The sequence below is a fragment of the Oncorhynchus clarkii genome, chromosome 32, assembly GCF_045791955.1.
Source record: "Oncorhynchus clarkii lewisi isolate Uvic-CL-2024 chromosome 32, UVic_Ocla_1.0, whole genome shotgun sequence".
NCBI lineage: Eukaryota > Metazoa > Chordata > Actinopteri > Salmoniformes > Salmonidae > Oncorhynchus > Oncorhynchus clarkii.
In genome coordinates, this window is record NC_092178.1 from 19,152,340 (window position 1) to 19,175,914 (window position 23,575).

Sequence of the window (23,575 nt, forward strand, 5' to 3'; positions counted from 1 at the left end):
TGTCAATTAAAGTGACTTATCACAGTGAAAGGGAGACTTATTTTCAGTAGATGCATTAATCAAACCTGCAGCCCTGGTGTTGCCAGAACCCTGTTCTAAAGCACTGAGGTGTTGGAACCCTGATTGCATAATTATAATCAAAAGTGTGTACAGTGCATTCTACAAACAAACAAAACAAAGCAAAGAGGGGTCAGTTAGCCCCTAGACAACAATAACAACCCTAAGCCAAGTGTTGTGTCGTGTGCCATCTTCTAACCAAACAAAAGGTCTCATTCCTGGGTGGTCATATCTGTTTGTTGTTCCAGGCATCTTTGCCAGGCGTGCTTATAGCACTTAGTGGGAAATCACCTAGTGTTTGTTGAAATGGTGGGCTAATTGTCTTTAGCCTGCTGGGTCTGTCTTTAGCCTGCTGGGTCTGTCTTTAGCCTGCTGGGGGTTGCTTTGACATGGTACTCTGACAGGCAGCCGAAAATAAATGTGTATGTGTATGTGTCTGTGTGTGTGTGTGTGTGTGTGTGTGTGTGTGTGTGTGTGTGTGTGTGTGTGTGTGTGTGTGTCCTACACTGTTATACTGACAGCAGAGGCACATGGAAGGCATTCAAATGTAACTTATTTAGTTATTTCACAGCCGGCTCCCTCTCTCTTTTACTCTCTCTCATTTTCAGAGGCTTGGAGGAAAAGGCCACGGTTAATTATGCTCCCCTCTTAGTGGCAGCCAAGCATGGTTGATGCTGAGGGGCTCTCTGCTGTGCCCACAGACAGACAGACAGACAGACAGACAGACAGACAGACAGACAGACAGACAGACAGACAGACTCTCCTAAGGGGCCTGAACTAATGAAATCAGTCCCAATTTCAGAAGACCTGGTTTCCCCTTTTTTATTTCCACGTTTAGCCTAACTTCTGTCAAGGGTCAGCTTTAACCTAATACAGAAAAAGCTCTCACACTGTAGAGGTGAAAGATGTGCCAAATGTGTGTCAAGTGAGTGGAAAGTGTGTTTATGTGTGTGTGTGTGTGTGTGTGTGTGTGTACACATGTGTGTGCATGCTTGTGAGTTGGAATGTACACTGGCTGCATGTTTGATCTAGGAAGAGCAAGACAGGTGACATATACACAGCCTCCACAATCTATCAAACCTGCCAACATCATTTACAAGCATTTTGTTACACCGGCAATAACGTTGGCTAAATACGTGTATAATTATGACCAATACAATGTGATGTGAGATGATAGTTGGTGTGTGCAGGACCATTTACATTACTCTTCTTCTCCTTTTCTAAATCCAGAAGAGGGCTTCTTTTGCCAAACTCCTGAGACTGTTGTCTTGTCCCAAATGGCACTCTATTCCCTAGATATTTTACTAATGGACCCTGGTCAAAATAGTGCACTATTTAGGGAATAGGGAGCCATTCGGGACAAGCCCACAGTCTCAGGAGTTTGACAAAAGAAGCCCTCTTCTGGTCATGTCTGTATGCTGCCTGTTATTCATACAGATCTTTCAGCATGACCCCTGCACCCCAGGGTGCATCATCTCTGAGGTGGTGCATAAAAAATGTCTTCTTAAGTTGGCATAATGCAATAGGTTGAAATGCACTAGTATCATCACCATGCTAAAACAACTAAAAAAACAAACTATTAGTCATCAGCGAGATAGATAATATTACTTGATTGGCTGAAATATAGTGATGAATCCTGCCATCCAATCTAAGCAGTGTGTGTGTGATAGTGACTATACAACCTCAGTAAACTGCCAACTATACTCTACGGTACACAGTGCCCAAAATGAGTGTCAGTAATAACACACTTGCTTCCCAACAATCATCCAGCGTGGTTGCTCACTAGAAAGGGAGATGGGTCCATTATATTGGAAATAAGAGATAGTTACGCTTTTCCCTCAATACAGACAGGACAGCAGCCATACAGTCTGAGTGTGACAATGGCTACTTCAGTACTGAGCCAGACTACAGTAGAGTGAGACAGTGTTGGGCCTGGCTGTCTGAGTGCAATCAGCCATCACTCAGTATGGAGCAGAAGCATTAGGCTTCCTCTCATCTCCAGATCTACTATATAGGACAGCGCAAAGAGGCTGCCTTTAGACCCATGGCCCCTCCAGTACCAGACCAATGGCCCCTCCAGTACCAGACCCACGGCCCCTCCAGTACCAGACCCACGGCCCCTCCAGTACCAGACCCACGGCCCCTCCAGTACCAGACCCACGGCCCCTACAGTACCAGACCCACGGCCCCTCCAGTACCAGACCCATGGCCCCTCCAGTACCAGACCCATGGCCCCTCCAGTACCAGACCCATGGCCCCTCCAGTACCAGACCCATGGAGCCATACTAGAGTGGAGCAGAGCTGGGCCTGGCTGCCTGAGAGCCATCAGCCTTCCCTCAGTGGAGGGTAGAAGGAGCATGTGTCTCTTTGTCAGCCCAGATCCACTGAGTCAGAGCTCAGGAGAAGAGAAGACAGAACCCTTCAGGAGCCATCAGTGGAGCTCAACATTACACTCATCTATGTGTCAGTGTGGAAGACAGGGGTATAGATACAAAGCAATCCTAGCATTGATATTATGTCTATCTCTCTGTCTCTCTTGCAGTCTCTCTCTCTCTCTGTCTCTCTGCCCTCTCTCTCTCTCTGCCTATCTCTCTCTGCCTCTCTCTCTGAATGCACAACTTGAAGCCCCTGAGACTAGAATGAGAGCACAAAATTGATATTTTGGATTATATTTGAAGTCTGCATAGGAAGTGTGCTAGCGGGCTACTGTGGAGAGGGTTGTACTGAAAATAGATAGCATTAATCAGCGGAATCTGATATCTGACAAACAAATCAAGGGAGGGAGTGTCTGAGTGGATGGAACAAGATCTTATCTAACAAAGGAAAGGAAAAATATATTCTGCCTGGAGTAGTGAGCTGACTTTGTCAGTGATGTGTAAACAAAGTGATAATATACAGGAGGCGTCCCAAATGCCACCCTATTCTCTATATAGTGCACTCCTTTTGACCTGGGCCCATAGGACTCTGATCAAAAGTAGTGCCCTATACGGGAATCGGATGTCATTTGGGGACGCAGTCACACATACTAGAACAAAAGTTTATCATTGCTCTACCTATCCGGTTCCAGTCACCATGAAAAGCTGTTATGGCTTCCACTGTTCTCTCTGCTTTGTGAAGGTTTAGGAATAAATATGGCTAAAACATAATCAAACTTTCATAGCCGCAATAACTCTACAGCCACACTCACTCAGGCTTTGCTTTATGTCTGTTCTGCATCACCGGAGGCCTGATAAAAATAGCAATTACAGGTGTTTGTTGAAATATCACATTCCATATCCAATTGCAATAGTACACTATTAGCATCTTCAAGGGTTACCCAATTAAACGATCAATAAACTGCATAATTCAACTGATTAAAAAAGGGGAATGCTTGAAATGAGAAAACCTACCATTTCACTTTTGTTTGTGCTCTTTTCTTCGTAAAAGGTCAAAGGTGATTTAAAGTGGACACAACTACTGTACTTTTCTCAAGGAGGTTTGTGAAGACATACTTATAGAGAAAACTATGTTGCTCCAGTTGATTTATCTGAATTAATCAACCAGCTGCTGTTTTCTAACTTCTCTAAGAAACATCTAATTTCCCATTCAAACAATGCACATGTGCAACTGTGAAAACTGGCATAAACACATTAAAACAATGAAAACAAGGTATACTGGGATACCATGAGACTTCCAGTTAAGGGAGATACATTTGCCTGTATAAGCCTGGTTTCAAGGACAACATAATCTAACGAGATAATGGAACTATGGTTTCCTGCTTATTTGGGCCAAAATGCTCTACATTTCCTCCAAAGAGCTGTTTCTCTACAAATTAGCAAGGATGCCTGGTCACAAATAGAGATACTGACAATCATCTATGCGAGAAGTGTACTCCAGCCTTCACAAATCAGAGATACTACAGGGACAAAACAGCAAACGAGAAGAGGGACCACAGAATTATATGATATGCACGAGTAGGACATACAAAGTCATTCAAAACACAAGACACAAAAAGGCATTAACAGCCCAATATTATCCCCCTATTGTGTCTGCCTTTTTGGTTTCCTTCTATTACGTAATTCTCTTGATGGTGCCAGACCAGAGCACTAACAACCAGACAGCGACTGGCTTAGTTTGTGGAGTTGGTTGTGTGTTTTCTGGGTACAGACAGGGCCACATGTGAACAGAACAAGACGAAAAGTTGGCTCTGATTCTACTTCTACACAGTTGGAGGCCAGGGAAGGAGGGAAAAATAAGATGGGTGGATGGAGGGTAAGATAGAGGGGGGAGAGAGAGAGGAAGAGAGGGATGGAGGGGGCAAACAGCTTCAGTTGACACAGAACTCGCCCCACTACAAGGTCAGGTAGCTAGCTACCAGTGTGCAAAACACTGGATAGTAAACCACATACTGAAACAACAATACACACATTTAGGCTAAGCAGGATGCAAATGCAAAAGGGATTTGAATATGAACTATGGCACTGATGTGGTCTAATGTGTGTTTTGGAGTGGTGTGGAGAGTTCAAAGTCATGTCTCAGTCTGTCAAGTGGGCCCAGTCCCAAATCAAAGAAAGATAGGGCATTACCATAAATGCATATGAATATCAATTGGTTCAGTGTCATTTGAAAGACATCCTCTTGACAATGTCTCCCAATCAAAGATTATCAACACCAAAAAGTAAACAAGTTCTTATTGTTGATCTTCTACATAAATAAACAATGGGTCATATCCTGTCCCTTATGTTCCTCAAGGAAGGAAGAGGATTTAGTAAGTAAATAAGAACAGTATGTATCAAGCATCTAAGAGTGCTGATCTAGGGTCAGATCCCCCAATGTATTCTTATTCATTCTGATCTAAATGGCAAAACTGATCCTAAATCAGTACTCCTACTCTATAATACATACATGAACGGCACCAGGTCACCAGTATCTATCTATCTACCCCATACACTAGAAAACATATGGTCAAACATATCCCAGACAAACTGTGAAGGCTGTCTATTAGCAAACTGTACCAATATTCAGATCCCTACTCAAATACATCATTGCTATTAAGATAATTGGTATCGATACATCCGACAACCAATAATCTCATATGATCATAAATCATTATTGACATATTGGTAAGAACTCCATTACTACTGGCATATAGCAACTCAATATAATCTTGTAGGATGCAAAACATTATGGTGAGAATTAGGAATATGTTGCTCTCCTCTTGTCATTTTCTTCCATTTCATGTAAGACGAAAAAGATGAAGACATAAGCGATGAAAAAGAGCTGTTTGTCTCTTCCCTAAATACAGCAAGTCTTATCCGTCTGGGTCCTATCGTCAGTGGCGGAATAGAGAAGGGAATCGATAGACTCATTTTCCAACAATCAATAGAACTCTGAGCTAAAATATTGTTATGACGAGCACATTAGAAAAATATTACACACTTCCAAAATGACTAATGATTATGTCAATATCTCATAAAACATACAATACGAAACACCCGGCACCAACACACACATACACAATTGTCAGTACGCTTAGCCAAACAAGTTCAACGTCCAGTGTAGACAATTGGTGGCAACGTGACTATTTCATTGCAGGTGTACAGTAATGGCTTTCCTCTGATGTTGTACATTGAAAGTAGGTCTCTACTTATGACCCCTAATCACTTACATTCATTAATTTTTATTTTATTTAACCTTTATTTAACTAGGCAATTCACTTAGGAACAAATTCTTATTTACGATGACGGCCTAGATCAGTGATTTACATTTGCAGTCACTGACTACCAAGCACAACAAAACAACAAATCACCATTTTGAAGTGAAGAATTGAAACAATGACCAGAAAACACAGAGAGAGGCGTGGCAGTAAATAGCAGTAGACTCACCATATTGTAGGAGGCTCAGACCCTTCCACTTCCAAGTAGTCATATTTTTCCTCCGTCTGGAAGTCTGTAAAAATGATGGAGATGGTGTCTCCAGGATCAGCAAGTATGGTCCACGTACAGTCCGCACTATTGTAATATTCACTCGGGAAATTGGGACTTGAAATGATGCCACTTGAACCCCTCAGAGTATCACCACATGTGTCCTCAGCTGTCAATCAAACGGAAAGACTTCTGTTAGGAATCGGGCTTTGCTCCACATGTAAGTAGTATACAGCAGAAAATAACAGCTGAACCCTCTTTTTTGTTTGGTTTTGGTCGATTTTTGACTGAGGCAACGTCATATGTATGTGTCTTTGTATATATTTACATACATACAACCTTTTTACCACATACAGTACGAATTTTGTAAATCCAGCCCATTTCTTGATTATGATTTTAATTCATAGTATTGCCACAGCTTTTGTATGCCACACATGATATCTTACAGTAGATGGTCTTTCTGTTTTTTCTCCCATTCCTTTCTTTTACAGTTTTGAAGCAGAAATGGGATATAACTGGAATTTGAGTTGCCGCCTTTCATTATTCCAACATAAATAGGAATAAAATGAAGGCTCACTTCAAGGCCTCCTAGAGTCTATTCATCAGGTTTTAGTGCTGAGACACTCATAGCCTCTCTCTCATCTTTGTCATGACTATTAATTGATTCCATCTATACATGGGTTCTTGGAATCAAAAAGGTCCCAGCTGTATTTCCCAGCAGACTCGGAGCTCTGCTCTTGTCTAATTTATCCTTTTTTTTATATCAAGGACTTCCAATTTAATTTGAACGAAGTTTAGATCATAATTTTTTTAACAGGATTCAGATTTGTTTTTTTCTTGTTGTTTTGGAAATGTTTGGATACATAATGTACAGATAAAGACACATGGACTGGTCTGCACAGACGTTATAAATTATAGACATATAATTTATACAGTAAGGCAAACCTTTAACATACATATAGATCCACATATACATGCATGCACATGGTACGTGACCGTGTGTATGGATGTATAGTGAAGGTACAAAGCGATGCTCATTGGAGAATCCCTTTTATCCAGGACTCAAACATCATTTTGGGGGAACAGGAATACATACATAGAAATATTGAGGAAAAAGACATTGGCATGTGAGATGCAAGGAGTTTACATGCCAATGTTTTATTCAAACAATCTACAGTAGGGTCAAATATATACACATTGAAAAACATATCTCATCCACACACACTCATGCTCGTACATGCACATACTCACAACCAATAACGCACAGACACCGTCACATGCACACATGAAACATACAATCAAGTGCACGTAAAGGAGGTCACGCTGCTCGCTCAGCAAGTACCATTTCCTCACGATTTGGGCCAATATCTGGCGCAAACTCGGGATCTCTGCCTTGCAGGTACACATGACCGCCCTCCTGAAGCACCTTACCAATCGGTACCATGAGAAAAGCTAGCTATTGGCTGGCGAAAGTGAGAACACTTCAGGCTACACACGCATATGCACGAACGTACACACACACACACACACACACACACACACACACACACACACACACACACACACACACACACACACACACACACACACACACACACACACACACACACACACACACACACACACACACACACACACACAGTCTCAGTGATCGGGCCATTCTCTATCTCTCCTTTGCAATTATACATGTGTTTATCCTGGAGATTCAGAGGTGATTAGATTACACACTCTGATAGCCAGGGGAAAGTCAAACCTTTAATAACAATCCCTTTATCAATACCATCAGTAATACAAACACCATTATAATGTCACTGAGCATGTGAGTGACAGGCTCATCAGGCCTCAATTAGAGGGAATGTAGCAAAAGCACAGAGAAGAGGTTATATAGAGCAGAGAATAATATAGGCCTAGTCAATGACATTCTCTATAATAGTACACTCAATGACATTCTCTATAATACTACAGTCACTTACTGATCTGCTGACTTTATCAGTATCCATGAAGCCAAGTTATCTTGGAAAACATTCCTCAGTATAATATAACCCTGGTTGTCTTGGAAAACAATTGTCATATTTCCTTGGTCAGATTGCAGTGTGATTCTTGGAAACAACATTCACCATGCAAGCTGACAAATACGTTGTTGAACAGGATGCCATTTTGATCAAAGTTACCGGCCGAAGAGAACCCTTATTGTATGCACAGTACCGGTAACATCTGACGCTATCAACATCAAAGACTAAGAGCTAAGAGCTAAGAGACATTTTTACATTCTAAGCTGTTGACCACACTATCTACCAAGAGAGTTCTCATCTGTATTATTCGTAGCCGTCTATTTACCACCACAAACACGAAAATGCTCACCCAGAAGTGGCGCTCCTAGTGGCCGGGGACTTTAATGCAAGCAAACTTAAAACAGTTTTACCACATTTTTACTTGCATCTCACATGTGCAACCAGGGATAAAAATCCTGGTCCACCTTTATTCCACACACAGAGATGCATACAAAGCTCTCCCTCGCCATCCATTTGAAAAATCTGACCAAAATTCTACCCTCCAGATTCCTGCTTACAAGCAAAAACTAAAACAGAAAGTACCAGTGACTCACTCAATACGGAAGTGGTCAGATGACGCAGATGCTTCACTACAGGACTGTTTGCTAGCACAGACTGGAATATGTTCGGGATTCATCCAATGGCATTGAGAAATAGACCACCTCAGTCATCGGCTTCATCAATAAGTGCATTGATGACGTCGTCCCCACAGTGACTGTACGTACATATCCCAATCAGAAGCCATGGATTACAGGCAACATCCGCATCGAGCTAAAGGCTAGAGTTGCCACTTTCAAGGAGCGGGAGACTAATCCGGACGCTTATAAGAAATCCCGCTATGCCCTCAGACGAACCATCAAACAATCAAAGCGTCAATACAGGATTAAGATTGAATGTTACTACACCGGCTCTGACGCTCGTCGGATATGGCAGGGCTTAAAAACTATTACGGACTACAAATTGAAACCCAGACGCGAGCTGCCCAGTGACGCGAGCCATCCAGACGAGCTAAATGCCTTTCACGCTCGCTTCGAGGCAAGCAACACTGAAGCATAAATGAGAGCAACAACTGTTCTGGATGACTGTGTGATAACGGTCTCGGTAGCCAATGCGAAACCATTAAACAGGCCAACATTCACAAAGCCGCTGGGCCAGATGGATTACCAGGATGTGTACTCAAAGCATGCGCTGACCAACTGTAAAGTGTCTTCACTGACATTTTCATCCTCTCCCTGACCGAGTCGGTAATATCTACGTGTTTCAAGCAGACCACCATAGTCCCTGTGCCCAAGGAAGTGAAGGTAATGTGCCTAAATGATTACCGCCCCGTGGCACGCACGTCGGTAGCCATGAGGTGCTTTGAAAGGCTGGTCATGGCTCACATCAACAGCATCCTCCCGGACACCCTAGACCCATTCTAATTCGCATACCGCCCCAACAGATCGACAAATGACGCAATCTCAATCACACTCCACACTTCCCTTTCCCATCTGGACAAAATGTGTGAAAATATGTGAGAATGTTCATCGACTACAGCTCAGCGTTCAACACCATAGTGCCCACGAAGCTCATCACTAAGCTAAGGACTCTGGGACTAAACACCTCCCTCTGCAACTGGATCCTGGAATTCCTGACGGGCCGCCCCCAGGTGGTAAGTGTTATGGCAACAACACGTCTGCCACGCTGATCCTTAACACTGGGGCCTCTCAGAGGGGTTTTCTACTTAGTCCCCTCCTGTGTTCCCTGTTCACCCACGACTACGTGGCCAAACACAACTCCAACACCATAATTTAGTTTCCCGATGACACAACAGTGGTAGGCTTGATCACCGACAACACTGAGACAGACTATAGGGAGGAGGTCAGAGAACTGGCATTGTGGTGCCAGGACAACAACCTCTCCCTCAATGTGAGCAAGACAAAGGAGCTGATCGTGGGCTAAAGGCTAAGGGCTAAGAGCTCAGGGCTAAGAACTAAGGCTAAGAGCTAAGGGCCAAGAGCTAAGAGTACCCGATAGAAAGCTTTAAGATGTGGATAAGGAACTTCTAAGTGTTTCGTTGGAGCCATGACTCTCTAGGTCACGCTGTTCAGCACTTACGGTTTGATTTTGAACTGGTGAACGGAACATACTCTGTGATAAACATTCATTAGCTGCTCATGAAGAAAAATTTGGAGGACTCAACTCAACACTCATGTCAAAAGTTAAAATAGAGGGTGCTTATATTTGTCCTGTTTCACACATGTACAAGTGTGTAACCTGTACAAGTGTGAAAAATTATGTTTTTGCATCTCCCACTCCCCCTGAGACACCCTCGGAGAGTGGGGTCACAGCAACCCTGGAGCAATTAGGGTTAAGTGCCCTGCTCAAGTGCAGATAGGAAGATTTTTCACCTACAATGTAATCAGCTCTGAGATTTGTACTAGCAACCTTTTGGTTATTGATGCAATGCTCTAACCACTAGGCCAGTGGTCACCAACCTTTTGGTTATTGATGCAATGCTCTAACCACTAGGCCAGTGGTCACCAACCTTTTGGTTATTGATGCAATGCTCTAACCACTAGGCCAGTGGTCACCAACCTTTTCTGAGTCAAGAGTTTTTTTAAACATGCCTTCAAAAACACAAGCCTATGCAACATTAACCAATTAAAAACAGTTCTGTAGCATTGAGGTTCGCTATAGGCTATAGATTATTATATTAGACAAAACATTATCACTGCATATTGGCTATGCTTGAATTGCCCTGCCATTGTTGTTCTTCTCAGACCATTTTCAAATTATATTTAAAAAATGTAGGTATATGATCACACTGGTAATACTGGACTGATGGCCTGCATCTGATGGTCAGTCTGAGGGGAGGGAGGGAACAGCGGTGTGGCTGCCTTTCACCTGACTCACCGTCTCTCCGCTCTCCCTCTCTCCGATGAGAAAAGGGGACACAGTCTTCCAGCTGATGGCAAAACTCAAGTCGCACTGCATTATTTCTGTCTCATGCACCAATTCATGTTGTTACTCCTATGACCAGAGAAAGTTAAATATTCCTCGATATTAAAAAAGACACAAGCAGCGAATAATTTAAAAAAGACACAAGCAGCTTTCCTACTCATTAATTGCAGCTTCAGTGCTGGTTGTAGTGTGAGTGGAAGTAGGGAGAACGCGCATTTCATGGCTTAAAAAGTATTGTACAAAGTGTTGACAGTGAAGAATAACAACTGAAACATGAACTTACTCATCAAAACAGAAGCTATTTGCTGTATTCATTGAGTCTCTCTCTAGTCATGGTTTTAAAAGTTTTGAAATCTCACAGTTGCTGTGTGTTTGAGTCTTCCTTTTACAGTCTATGGCTCAAGGAAACTGTGCAGATACTGTGAGCTATCTGATTGACCAGCGGTTGGCCAATAGCTGCACTTGATTTGCTCTCTGGGCCTGCTGACTAGGCAGAGTTCTACCTTCGGGCACATTAAATGTTTCAAAATGAGAACAGTTTGCCTTCTCGGCCCTAGGGCAGCTGAATCAAGTGCACGTACTGCCAACAGCTCAAAACAAATAGAAAAATAGGAACACAAGGCTTTATCGTTGAGTCTTTTACAGAAATGTTTGGTGATCGACTAGGAATGCCTTGGAGCGACCGGTTGCTGGCCACTGCACTAGGCTACCTGCCGCCCTAAAAAGTTATCGGCCTTTGAGCTGGATATGCGACCAGCGACCGAAGAATTTGACTCTAATCACGACTAATCACGAAGTAGGATCGAATGATTTCTTTTGATTACATCAATGCTGAAGAAACTAATTAGCTGTTTTGATCAAATAAAATACAATTATTTTAAAACAATGTAACATGAAATAAAAAATGACTCAAAGAATGATGTGCACTAATCAATATAAAATACTTCAACAATGATATGACCTTGTTTTTTGGAGCGAAATGGCATAAAACTGTGTTTCTCTAGATTTGGAGATGGCTCAGCCTTGACATTAGCATTGTAATGCGGAGGAGCTGTCTGCCTGGCTATGATAAATTCCCTTTGGAAAACATTCTTGTCAGTCATTTGTAAATCAATTCTGCATTCCCCTGCTTCTTTTACTGCCCGCCCTCACCCAAGAGCAGAACCAGAACACCAGCCTCAGCATTTTATTTCAACCTGAATCATAATAATGAAAAACATATAGGACTCAGTCAGAAAATAAATCCACCATGAACCAGAATATATGTGCTGCACTGCAGGAGATACCACCCACCATAAATACCCCTATAACACAGGTTAAGATGGACCAGGGCTTCCTTTTTCCGCCTATGAAGGTCCTATGCAATTTTTCACCTACCGAGGTCTGTCGAAAAAACATTCTCATTGGACTGTTTTAGATTCCCAACATGCAAAGCTCTGATAGCTGTTGTTTGGCTGACGTGCTTTAAACAGAAAGTGTTTTGCTGGACATATGAGTGTCAGTGCCCTGGGACGACCTGTCAGCCCTGTCACAGACAGACTCAGCAGACAGTGTATCCCTCCACTACGGGCTAGCCTATAGTGTTGTCACACAAATAGGCTCTTATGACACAGCATAGCCATTCTCCTGATGTTAGGCTGTTGGTAAACTCCTAGTAACTAACTAATAGAGCAGTGCTCTTCTACACTGCAACAATGACAAAGCAATTGCACAAAACATACGAAACGAGGGCAGAACGTATCGATTCTGCAAACAACAAGTTTTCAACTCACAATGCCTAAATCCTTACAGTTCATGTCACTTCTGTAAGCAGGGGTTCCCCTAAATGTAATGAGAGATTTACTGTACACTCTCATGTCATTTCATTTTCAAACAATTCACTATCCTAGTCGAGAGAGAGAGAGAGAGAGAGAGAGAGAGAGAGAGAGAGAGAGAGAGAGAGAGGGCGAGAGAGAAACTGAGAGAGAGAGAGAGAGTGAGAGGTTAAATCCTCATCCTGCTGTTTTGCTGTGGTATTCTCAGGACCATGTTTGAGGTGTCAGGCCTCTGATGGGGTTCCGGGAGAAGAAAGTAATCCTATTGGCTCCCCGGCCTGGCCCTGATCTCTCCCCTGCAGCAGGCATCCCAGAGACCCCCAGCCTGGCCCTGAACTCTCCCCTGCAGCAGGCAGTAGGCAGGCCAGAGAACCCCACCACCCTAGCCTAACCTGCTCAGTCTTTTCTTTTTTCAGTTTGACAGACATAAATCCTAACTTGATACACCCTCTTAACCAGATGGGTCTGTATGTCAGCTCTACGGAAAGACAGACAGACAGACTCAACTTGCTGAATACCTATTTTAGGCCACAAAGAAATTGAAGGAGATGGGTTTGTTATCAAGTTTCAAATGTTAGGGAGGCTTTTTTTATCTGCCAAATGTGGTTCTTAGACTCCACACTTTGGAGTTATTAAAATAATGTAATAAATATAGATAATTTCCCACAGAGCACCCACCATGTGTTTTACAAAGAAATGGGAATCGAAATCATATATCAAATCAAATTTTATTGGTCACATACACATACTTAGCAGATTATTGCAGGTGTAGAGAAATGCTTTTATTCCTAGCTCCAACAGTGCAGTATTAACTAAAAACTATTCACAACAATACACACAAATCTAAAAGCAAAATAATGGAATTAAGAAATATATAAATATTAGATTGAGACATTGAATAAAATACAGTGGGGAACGGGGTGAATGGGTAGTTAGAGGAGACAAGGGACAGCTGGGGGAAAGCGGGGGAGAAAAGGTAACCTAACACGACCAGCAGAGGGAGACAGGGTGAAGGGAAAGGACAGAGACAAGACAACATGACAGTACCCCCCCACTCACCGAGCGCCTCCTGGCGCACTCGAGGAGGAAACCTGGCGGCCACGGAGGAAATCATCAATCAGCGCACGGTCCAGCACGTCCCGAGAGGGAACCCAACTCCTCTCCTCAGGACCGTACCCCTCCCAGTCAACTAGGTACTGATGACCACGGCCCCGAGGACGCATGTCCAAGATCTTACGGACCCTGTAGATAGGTGCGCCCTCGACAAGGATGGGGGGGGGGGGGGGGAAGACGAGCGGGGGCGCGAAGAACGGGCTTAACACAGGAGACATGGAAGACCGGGTGGACGCGACGAAGATATCGCGGAAGAAGAAGTCGCACTGCGACAGGATTAATGACCTGAGAGATACGGAATGGACCAATGAACCGCGGGGTCAACTTGCGAGAAGCCGTCTTAAGGGGAAGGTTCTGAGTGGAGAGCCAAACTCTCTGACCGCGACAATACCTAGGGCTCTTAGTTCTACGCTTATTAGCAGCTCTCACAGTCTGCGCCCTATAACGGCAAAGTGCAGACCTGACCCTCTTCCAGGTGCGCTCGCAACGTTGGACAAAAGCCTGAGCGGAGGGGACGCTGGACTCGGCGAACTGAGATGAGAACAACGGAGGCTGGTACCCGAGGCTACTCTGAAAAGGAGATAGCCCGGTCGCAGACGAAGGAAGCGAGTTGTGGGCGTATTCTGCCCAGGGGAGCTGTTCTGACCAAGACGCAGGGTTGCGAAAAGAAAGACTGCGTAAGATGCGACCAATAGTCTGATTGGCCCGTTCTGCTTGACCGTTAGACTGGGGGTGAAAGCCGGAAGAGAGACTGACGGAAGCCCCAATCAAACGGCAAAACTCCCTCCAAAATTGAGAGCTTCTTTAATTACCAAACATAGGTAGGCTCAGATGGACCGGCAGATTCCGACAGGACAGGACAAGGTTACAGCAAACATGACGACAGTCTGGTTCAGGCATGAATGACACAAACAAACAAGAATCCGACAAGGACAGGAGCAGAAACAGAGAGAGATATAGGGACCTAATCAGAGGGAAAAAAGGGAACAGGTGGGGAACGGGGTGAATGGGTAGTTAGAGGAGACAAGGGACAGCTGGGGGAAAGCGGGGGAGAAAAGGTAACCTAACACGACCAGCAGAGGGAGACAGGGTGAAGGGAAAGGACAGAGACAAGACAACATGACAACAGTAGAATAGAATACAGTATATACATGAGTAAAGCAGTATGTAAATATTACTTAAACATAATTAAAGTGACTACAGTTCCATTATTAAAGTGGCCAGTGATTCCAAGTCTTTGTCTATGGGGCAGTAGCCTCTGAGGTGCAGGGTTGCGTAACCTAGTAGAAGCCAGCTAGTGATGGCTATTAAACCGCCTTGTGATAGAAGCTGTTTTTCAGTCTCTCTGTCCCAGCTTTGATGTACCTGTACTGACCTCGTCTTCTGTATGATAGTGGGGTGAACAGGCTGTTGCTCAGGTGGTTGATGTCCTTGATGATCTTTTTGACCTTCCTGTGACATCGGGTGCTGTAGGGAAGGTAGTTTCCCCCGGTGATGCGTTGGGCAGACCACACCACCCTCTGGAGAGCCCTGTGGTTGCAGGCAGTGCAGTTGCCGTACCAGGTGCTGTTGCGCCTTTTTCACCACACTGTATGGGTGGACCATTTCAAATCTTCAGTGATGTGTACACCGAAGAACTTGAAGCTTTCCACCTTCTCCACTGCAGTCCCATCAATGAGGATAGGGGCTTACTCCCTCTGCTGTTTCCTGAAGTCCACGATCAGCTCATTTGTTTTGTTGATGTTGAGTGAGAGGTTATTTTCCTGGCACCACTGTCTCAGGACCCTCATCTCCTCCCTGTAGTCTGTCTCATCATTGTTGGTAATCAAGCCTACTACTGTTGTGTCGTCTGCAAACTTGATGATTGAGTGGCCACACTGTCATGGGTGAACATGGAGTACAGGAGAGGTTTGATAACACACCCTTGTGGGGCCCCTGTGTTGAGGATCATCGAAGTTGAGGTGTTGTTTCCTACCTTCACCACCTTGGGACTGCCGGCCTGGAAGTCCAGGACCGAGTTGCAAAGGGCAGGGTTCAGACCCAGGGCCCCGAAGTTAATGTTGAGTTTGGAGGGAACTATGGTGTAGAATGTTGAGCCATAGTCAATGAACAGCATTCTTACATTGGTATTCCTCTTGGCCAGATGGGATAGGGCAGTGTGCAGTGTGAAGGCGATTGCATAGTCTGTGGATCTATAGGGGTGGTAAGCAAATTGAAGTGGGTCTAGGGTGTCAAGTACGGTAGAGGTGATATGATCCTTAACCTCTCTAGGGTAGGGGGCAGCATTCGGAATTTTGGATGAAAAGCATGCCCAAATTAAACGGCCTGCTACTCGGGCCCAGAAGATATGATATGCATATAACTGGTAGATTGGGATAAAAAACACTCTAACGTTTCCAAAACTGTTAACTTCGTGGATATAGGGGGCGCTATTTAAATTTTTGGTTGAAAAACGTTCCCGTTTTAAACAAGATATTTTGTCACGAAAAGATGCTCGACTATGCATATAATTGACAGCTTTGGAAAGAAAACACTCTGACGTTTCCAAAACTGCAAAGATATTGTCTGTGAGTGCCACAGAACTGATGTTACAGAAAGAACCCAGATAAAAATCCAATCAGGAAGTGCCGCATTTTTTGAAACCGCCTCATGGCAATGACTCCTTATATGGCTGTGAAGGAACTAGGAGTCAGCTTACGTTTTCCACGTTTTCCCCAAGGTGTCTGCAGCATTGTGACGTATTTGTAGGCATATCATTGGAAGATTGACCATAAGAGACTACATTTACCAGGTGCTCGCTTGGTGTCCTCCGTTGCAATTACTGCGTAATCTCCAGCTGCGTGTATTTTTCCATTTGCTTCAGAGGAGAAACCCAACTGCCACGAATGACTTATCATCGAATAGATATGTGAAAAACACCTTGAGGATTGATTCTAAACAACGTTTGCCATGTTTCTGTCGATATTATGGAGTTCATTTGGAAAAAAGTTAGGCGTTGTAATGACTGAATTTTCAGGTTTTTTTCTTAGCCAAACGTGATGAACAAAACGGAGCGATTTCTCCTACACAAATAATATTTTTGGAAAAACTGAACATTTGCTATCTAACTGAGAGTCTCCTCATTAAAAACATCCGAAGTTCTTCAAAGGTAAATTATTTTATTTGAATGCTTTTCTTGTTTTTGTGAAAATGTTGCCTGCTGAATGCTAGGCTTAATGCTATGCTAGCTATCAATATTCTTACACAAATGCTTGTGTACCTATGGTTGAAAAGCATATTTTGAAAATCTGAGATGACAGTGTTGATAACAAAAGGCTAAGCTTGTGAGCCAATATATTTATTTAATTTCACTTGCGATTTTCATGAATAGTTAACGTTGCATTATGGAAATGAGCTTGAGGCTATGATTACGCTCCCGGATACGGGATTGCTCGACGCAAGAAGTTAAGGGCAGAGAAAGCTTGTTGTACACTAATAAAGCTTTGTTGGAGAGCGTTTAACACAAAATCCGAGGAGGGGCCAGGTGAGTATAAGACTGTATTGTCTGCATATGAATGGATGAGAGAGCTTCCTACTGCCTGAGCTATGTTGTTGATGAACATTGAGAAGAGCGTGGGGCCTAGGATCGAGCCTTGGGGTACACCCTTGGTGACAGGCAGTGGCTGAGACAGCAGATGTTCTGACTTTATACACTGCACACTCTGAGAGAGGTAGCAAACCAGGCCAAAGACCCCTCCGAGACACCAATACTCCTTAGCCGGCCCACAAGTATGTAGTGGTCTACCGTATCAAAAGCTTAGGCCAATAAAAATAGCAGCACAACATTGCTTAGAATCAATGGCAATGGTGACATCATTGAGGACCTTTAAGGTTGCAGTGATACATCCATAACCTGGGCAGAAACCAGATTGCATACCAGAGAGAATACTATAAACCGTGGCTGCCTTCCAAACAATGGGAAACTCCCCAGAGAGGAGAAACAGGTTAAAAAGGTTAGAGATAGGCTTGGCAATGATAGGGGCAGCAACCTTAAGGAAGCAACGGTCTAAACCATCTGACCCAGATGATTTTTTGGTGTCAAGTTTAAGGAACTCCTTTAGCACCTTGCACTCAGTGACCGTCTGCAGGGAGAAACTTTGTACTGGGAAGGGGAAAAGGAGGGAGGAGCATCAGGGCTAGTCACATTAGAAGTGGTGGGAGATGAGGAAATGTTGGACGGGCAATAATGCATGGCTGAGTCAAATAGGAATCATGGCTTAATGAAGTGGTGATTAAAGAGCTCAGCCATGTGCTTCTTGTCAGTAACAACCACATCATCAACTTTAGGGGACATGAGCAGCTGTGAGGAGGATGGTTTATTCTCCAGGTCTTTAACAATTTTCCAGAACTTCTTGGGGTTACACGTACAGAGAGGGAACTGCTCCTTAAAGTAACTAACTTTGGCCTTCCGGATAGCTTGAGTGCACTTATTTCTCATTTGTTTGAACGAGAGACAGTCAGTCTGAGTATGCGTGTGCCGAGCCTTCACCAAATGCAATTCTTGAGAAGGAGTAACTCTGCAAGATCACGGTCGAACCAGGGGCTCAACCTGTTTTTAATTCTAAGTTTCTTTATGGGGGCATGTTTGTTAACAATACCACTGAAAATATCAAAAAGAAGGTCCAAGCGTCTTCGACAGAGGGGATCAAGCTGATTCTATACCAATTTACATAGGCCAGATCATGAAATAAGGCTTGCTCGTTAAGGTTTTTTACCAAGCGTCTATGACAAGTCAGGCAGGTCGTTTCATTGAGCAGCCATTACGAACACAGTCTGTAAAACAGTGATCACTAAGGTCAATACAGAAAACACCAGACTGATACCAATCAGGATTATTTGTGAGGATAACATCGAGGAGAGTAGTCTTTCCTGGGTGTTTGGAGTCATACCTTGTAGGACTGGTAATAATCTGAGAAAGATTGCTTTAGGACTTTGTCAGGTGGTTTAAGAATGTCCCAGTTTAGGTCTCCTAGCAGGACAAATTCAGACTTAGTGTAAGGGGCCAGGAGAGAGCTTATGGCAGGTAGGGTACAGGCCGGTGCTGATGGGGGACGATAACACCCAGCAACAGTCATCAAAGAGCTATTTGAAAGTGTAATGCTTAAAACCAGAAAATCTCATTTTTGGGGGACAGAGTTCGTGGAGACAACCGAGCACTCAAAGTGATCCTTCATAAAGATTGCCGCTTCCCCACCTTTGGAATATCTGTCTTGCCAAAAAAGGTTATGACCAGAAAGGTTAACATCAGTGTTCAAAACACTCTTCCTTAACAATGTCTCAATAATGACCAACATGTCTGGATTGGAGCTGTGAACCCACACTTTCAATTGATCCATTTTGGGTAATAAGCTTCTAGTGTTAACGTGCAGAAAGCCCAGGCTTTTACGAGAGCAGAAATCCGTGAAGCAGATCTACTGGGCTAACAACAGTAGATGGGCCAGGGTGTACATGCACATTTCCAGATATCATCAACAGTAATACAATCAAGGCACGGCAGAGGACAGGGAGAGCTCTGCAGTACTGATTTATCTGAATGTGCATTAGATAGCAACAAGATCATATTGTACAGCAATTTCATCAGGTAATATGAATGCAAAGCCGGCGAGAGGTGGTTAAAAAAGGATGGGAGGCCATGAGTCTATGTAACCGATAGAGAGTCACAGTCCTGAGTGTGGGAACAAACATAGTCTGTCCCACGGTTGGGTAAACAAGAAAGTTCATAGCCAACAAAGCATGCAGGAGTCATGAGGCAAATAGGAAATAGCAACATGCAACAAGAAAAAATATAGAACGACTTGGGGCTAGCCATTGTAAGTTCAGAGTCACTCGCCCCAACAGTGCCTGTGTGCTGGAGGCGACGGAAAGCCCGGGAGCGAGGGGGGAGTGCGGTGGGGGTACCTGTGCCAGACAGGGGGAGCCAAGGCAGGGCAGACGATGAAAAAATTGCTAGGTGGAATCCAAGCAGCAGTGCAGCAGGCAACGGGAGTAGGTGTCACACCCACTTGGGAGAAGCTTTTATTTCTGGAGGCAGATTTCTTGTAGAAAATGCCAGTGGATGGTCTCTGGCTGGATGCCCTTATGGTGGTGGATCATTCTTGATACACACGGGAAATTGTTGAGCATGAAAAACTAAGCAGTGTTGCAGTTCTTGTCATACTCAAACTAGTGCACCTGGCACCTAGTACCATACCTTGTTCAAAGACACTTAAATGTTTTGTTTTGCCCATTCACCCTCTGAATATAAACACAATCCATGTCTCAATTGTCTCAAGGCTTAAAAGTCCTTTTCTAACCTGACTCCCCTTCATCTACACTGATTGAAGTGGATTTAACATCAATAAGTGAGATCAATAAGGGATCATAGTTTTCACCTAGGTTCACCTGGTCAGTCTATGTCATAGAAAGATCAGATGTTCCTAATATTTTGTACACTCAATGTATACGTTGCCATGGGCTCTCTGTTTTACTTAAATTGTTCATGTTCCCTGCTCAAACAGTGTTCCATCCTAGTCATAACATGGGAAAAGTCTAGATATGAAGAATTGAGCAGTCTTTCTCCCCACTGGCCATGAGTCTTAATAGCAGAATTCCTTTAGCAGCCCAGAAAATATGCAAACTCCCCCTGCTGTGAGAGTGTGAATGGTATACTGGCACATTTAGAAGAAGTACATCCACCATTAGGCTGTTCTCCCTGACCCCTTCAGACTTACGATCCCTCACGCAAAAGATAATAACCAGTGATATTCGCTCTAAACAATGTTTTGTTGTAATGTTTATCATAAGTGCTTCTCTGTTTGTTATGCCTCAAAGGGGACAAAACATTATAGATGGTCCATACTTGGTGCTCTGTTACTCCCGACATGTTCCACATTGAAAACGGTAGCCAAGGGAACCGCACATCACTGTTCTCTATGCCAGCCAGGCTGCTTTTCTTCTTCTTGAAAAAGTCTGCCTGCCACTAAAAACAAACTCCATCTTTCCTTCCACTGCCGGGTCCTGCTGGTGGTGTTTACCGATGAAGTAGTTGTTTATCTTTTATTTTTGCATTCATTTGACCCATCGACTAGTTTTCGCACATTCATTCAAGGAGCAGACTGGCTTTCTGGATGTGCGACAAGTGGAAATGGCATGTAATCCTTACTGTGTGACAGGCAAGAGAGGCTTTCCATGGAATAAGGTTATTGAGCCGCATTGAGTGAGCAGCACTGGGAGTGTGGGGGGGGGGGGGGGGGGGGGTCTAGGGACAGGAACCCACAGGGACCCTAAGATCTAATAAATCAAAAACCTCTTATGTGGACCCATAGAAAATAGCCTTTGAAAGAGGGATGTTTTATTATGAGAGATGGAGACAAGCCTCAAATGGATGCTGTATTGATGGGAGGATGGGAGAGGAAGCAATAAAGAGAAATGATGAGGTTGAGGCAGAGAGATTAAAGCACCTCTACCTCTCTAAGGGGACAGTGTTACACAAACGCAAAGCATGGGCAGGTGGCTACAACTGGTGACCACGCAAAAAAAAGAGCTACATGTACAGTTCGCCTCCACCTTTGGCTCGTCATACAACTGGATGCAGTGACAGACCATTACTTTATTCCTCTTTAAAGCCCTTTATGGTGGTTGGTATACTGTAGTAAATGTTTTGTCATACCCATGGTATACGGTCTGACATAACACAGCTGTCAGTCAATCAGCATTCAGGGCTCGAACCACCCAGTTTATAATTAAGCAATAAGGCAGTTGGAGTTGTGGTATATGGCCAATATACCACGGCTAAGGGCTGTTCTTCTGCACAACACAATGCAGAGTCCCTGGATACAGCCCTTAGCCATGGTATAAACCTCCAACGTGCCTTATTGCTATTATAAACTGTAATTAGGGCATCAAAAATAAATGGTTTGTCATACCCGTGGTATACCACGGCTGTCAGCCAATCAGCATTCAGTGCTCGAACCAGTTTATAATGTAGTATAGCTCCTGACCTAGAATTAGGTTTACACCTACATGTACCTTCAATACACCTTCACATATTTGGTATGTCATGCACTGCAAATGGTTGCAGTGCCCAACTATTCATTTGTTTTCTTTAAATCCCTTTGTGGCGGTTGGTATACTCTCCTGTAGCGCCTGAGTTCACTCTTCACTGTACTGGCCGCAAGGTTGGAGCATTTTGGCCTTAACAAGCAAACCAGCACTTTGGCCTTAACAAGCATGACGTTAATTTAGGCCACATATTTTCCATCCATCCCAATAAACTTTTATCAGCTGTTTTTCCATCACTAATAAATTGTTGACATTTGGCCCAATTAGGAGTTAGTGGACCGGTAGGGGGTTTAAATAAGTGATAGCCAGGAATAAACAAGGAGACAGTGGAGAGCCAGAATACAACAGCATTCACACCTGACCAGACAAGACAAAGCCTTAAACAATAGAGGGAGCCATTATGACTGGGACCAACAGGAGGACATTTGTGACGTGCATAAAGCTGATTTAGTCACCATTCATTGTAATCAAATAATTGTTTTAAACAAAACAGTAATTTAGTTATCTATTGACCATCAATTAAACAGTTGAACAAAATGCCATAATCTGGTGGGAATTTAATTATAAAAACCAACAAGATGTGAGGTAATATGAATATGCTGAATATGTTGAGGCAGGCTCCTGTGTCTCGGGTGAATGCTTTTGGATGCCAGGACAGTTTCAGAAGTTAGTGTTGCCAACTAGGCTGTTGTTGTTCTCTCTCAAGAGGTGGGAAAATGTCAGCCCTCCCTGACAATTTAAACAAATGCTTGCATGAAAACACATTTGTTATCCTCCTCAGGTCCCAGAGAAACAAGCCCATTTCAACTTTCTGATCTCTTCCACTCGGAGTACCTTGTGGTTCTGGCAGCTCAATAATTAGGATTTAAAAAATACAACTCAAAAACTAATTCAGGTGTGTCATCACTCAAACAGTGACAGAACGAATGGAGCCCATGTCCCAGTCTAGTTCTGATGTGTGTGCATGTCTCCAAGATCTAAATTACAACTTGGCAAGAAAATACCTTAAATAATTGGTGCTCTGCTTGAGGAGGTGCATCTCAGAGCCCTATTGACAACACAATGTATTCTCCTTGGATGATGTGATGTCGTGTCATCTTGTGTAGGTGTGTGAAGATTCAACACTCCTCTACAGTTTTGACAGTCGTCTCTAGTGCTTCACTGCAGATCTCTTCTCCCAGTCAGTGTTGCACAAGGACATACAGAAAACACTAGCCTCCAGAAATCCAAAAGTCGAGAGCATACAACTATGGCCAGAGAGTTCTATCCAGTAAGGAGCTGCAGTATGAAATGAATTGCAATGTTCCACAAAGGGAATGTCGAATCTCATCAGTTTCCATGATGCAGGGAGCCACGTCCGACAGTGATATAAATACAGGGACAGGGACAGCTATTCCAGACCAAATCATCTGCTACCTAGCTGTGCAATTCATCACAGGTCTGCTTGGGGGTATCTGACACAAATGTTTCATGTCAAAACAAAGCCGAGTCAGGCAGCAATGACTGAAGCGAGCGTACCAAGCCATAGCTCAGAGGTCCCAAAGAGGACACCAGTAAAACCACAACTACTGTGGATGGAACCTTATAAAACAGCACTGGATTGATGCAGTGGCAA

At 43.7% G+C, this 23,575-nt stretch overlaps 1 protein-coding gene across 3 annotated transcripts in view; it reads right to left on the reverse strand.

Annotated features, from left to right (window-relative positions):
- LOC139392197 (CUB and sushi domain-containing protein 3-like) overlaps positions 1-23,575 on the reverse strand; it is a 634,291-nt gene that overhangs the window by 374,690 nt on the left and 236,026 nt on the right. For all 3 annotated transcript variants that reach the window (XM_071139991.1, XM_071139990.1, XM_071139989.1), the window contains exon 5: positions 5,922-6,129. In XM_071139991.1, the coding sequence (XP_070996092.1) occupies positions 5,922-6,129 (208 nt within the window). The remainder of the gene's footprint in view (positions 1-5,921; positions 6,130-23,575) is intronic.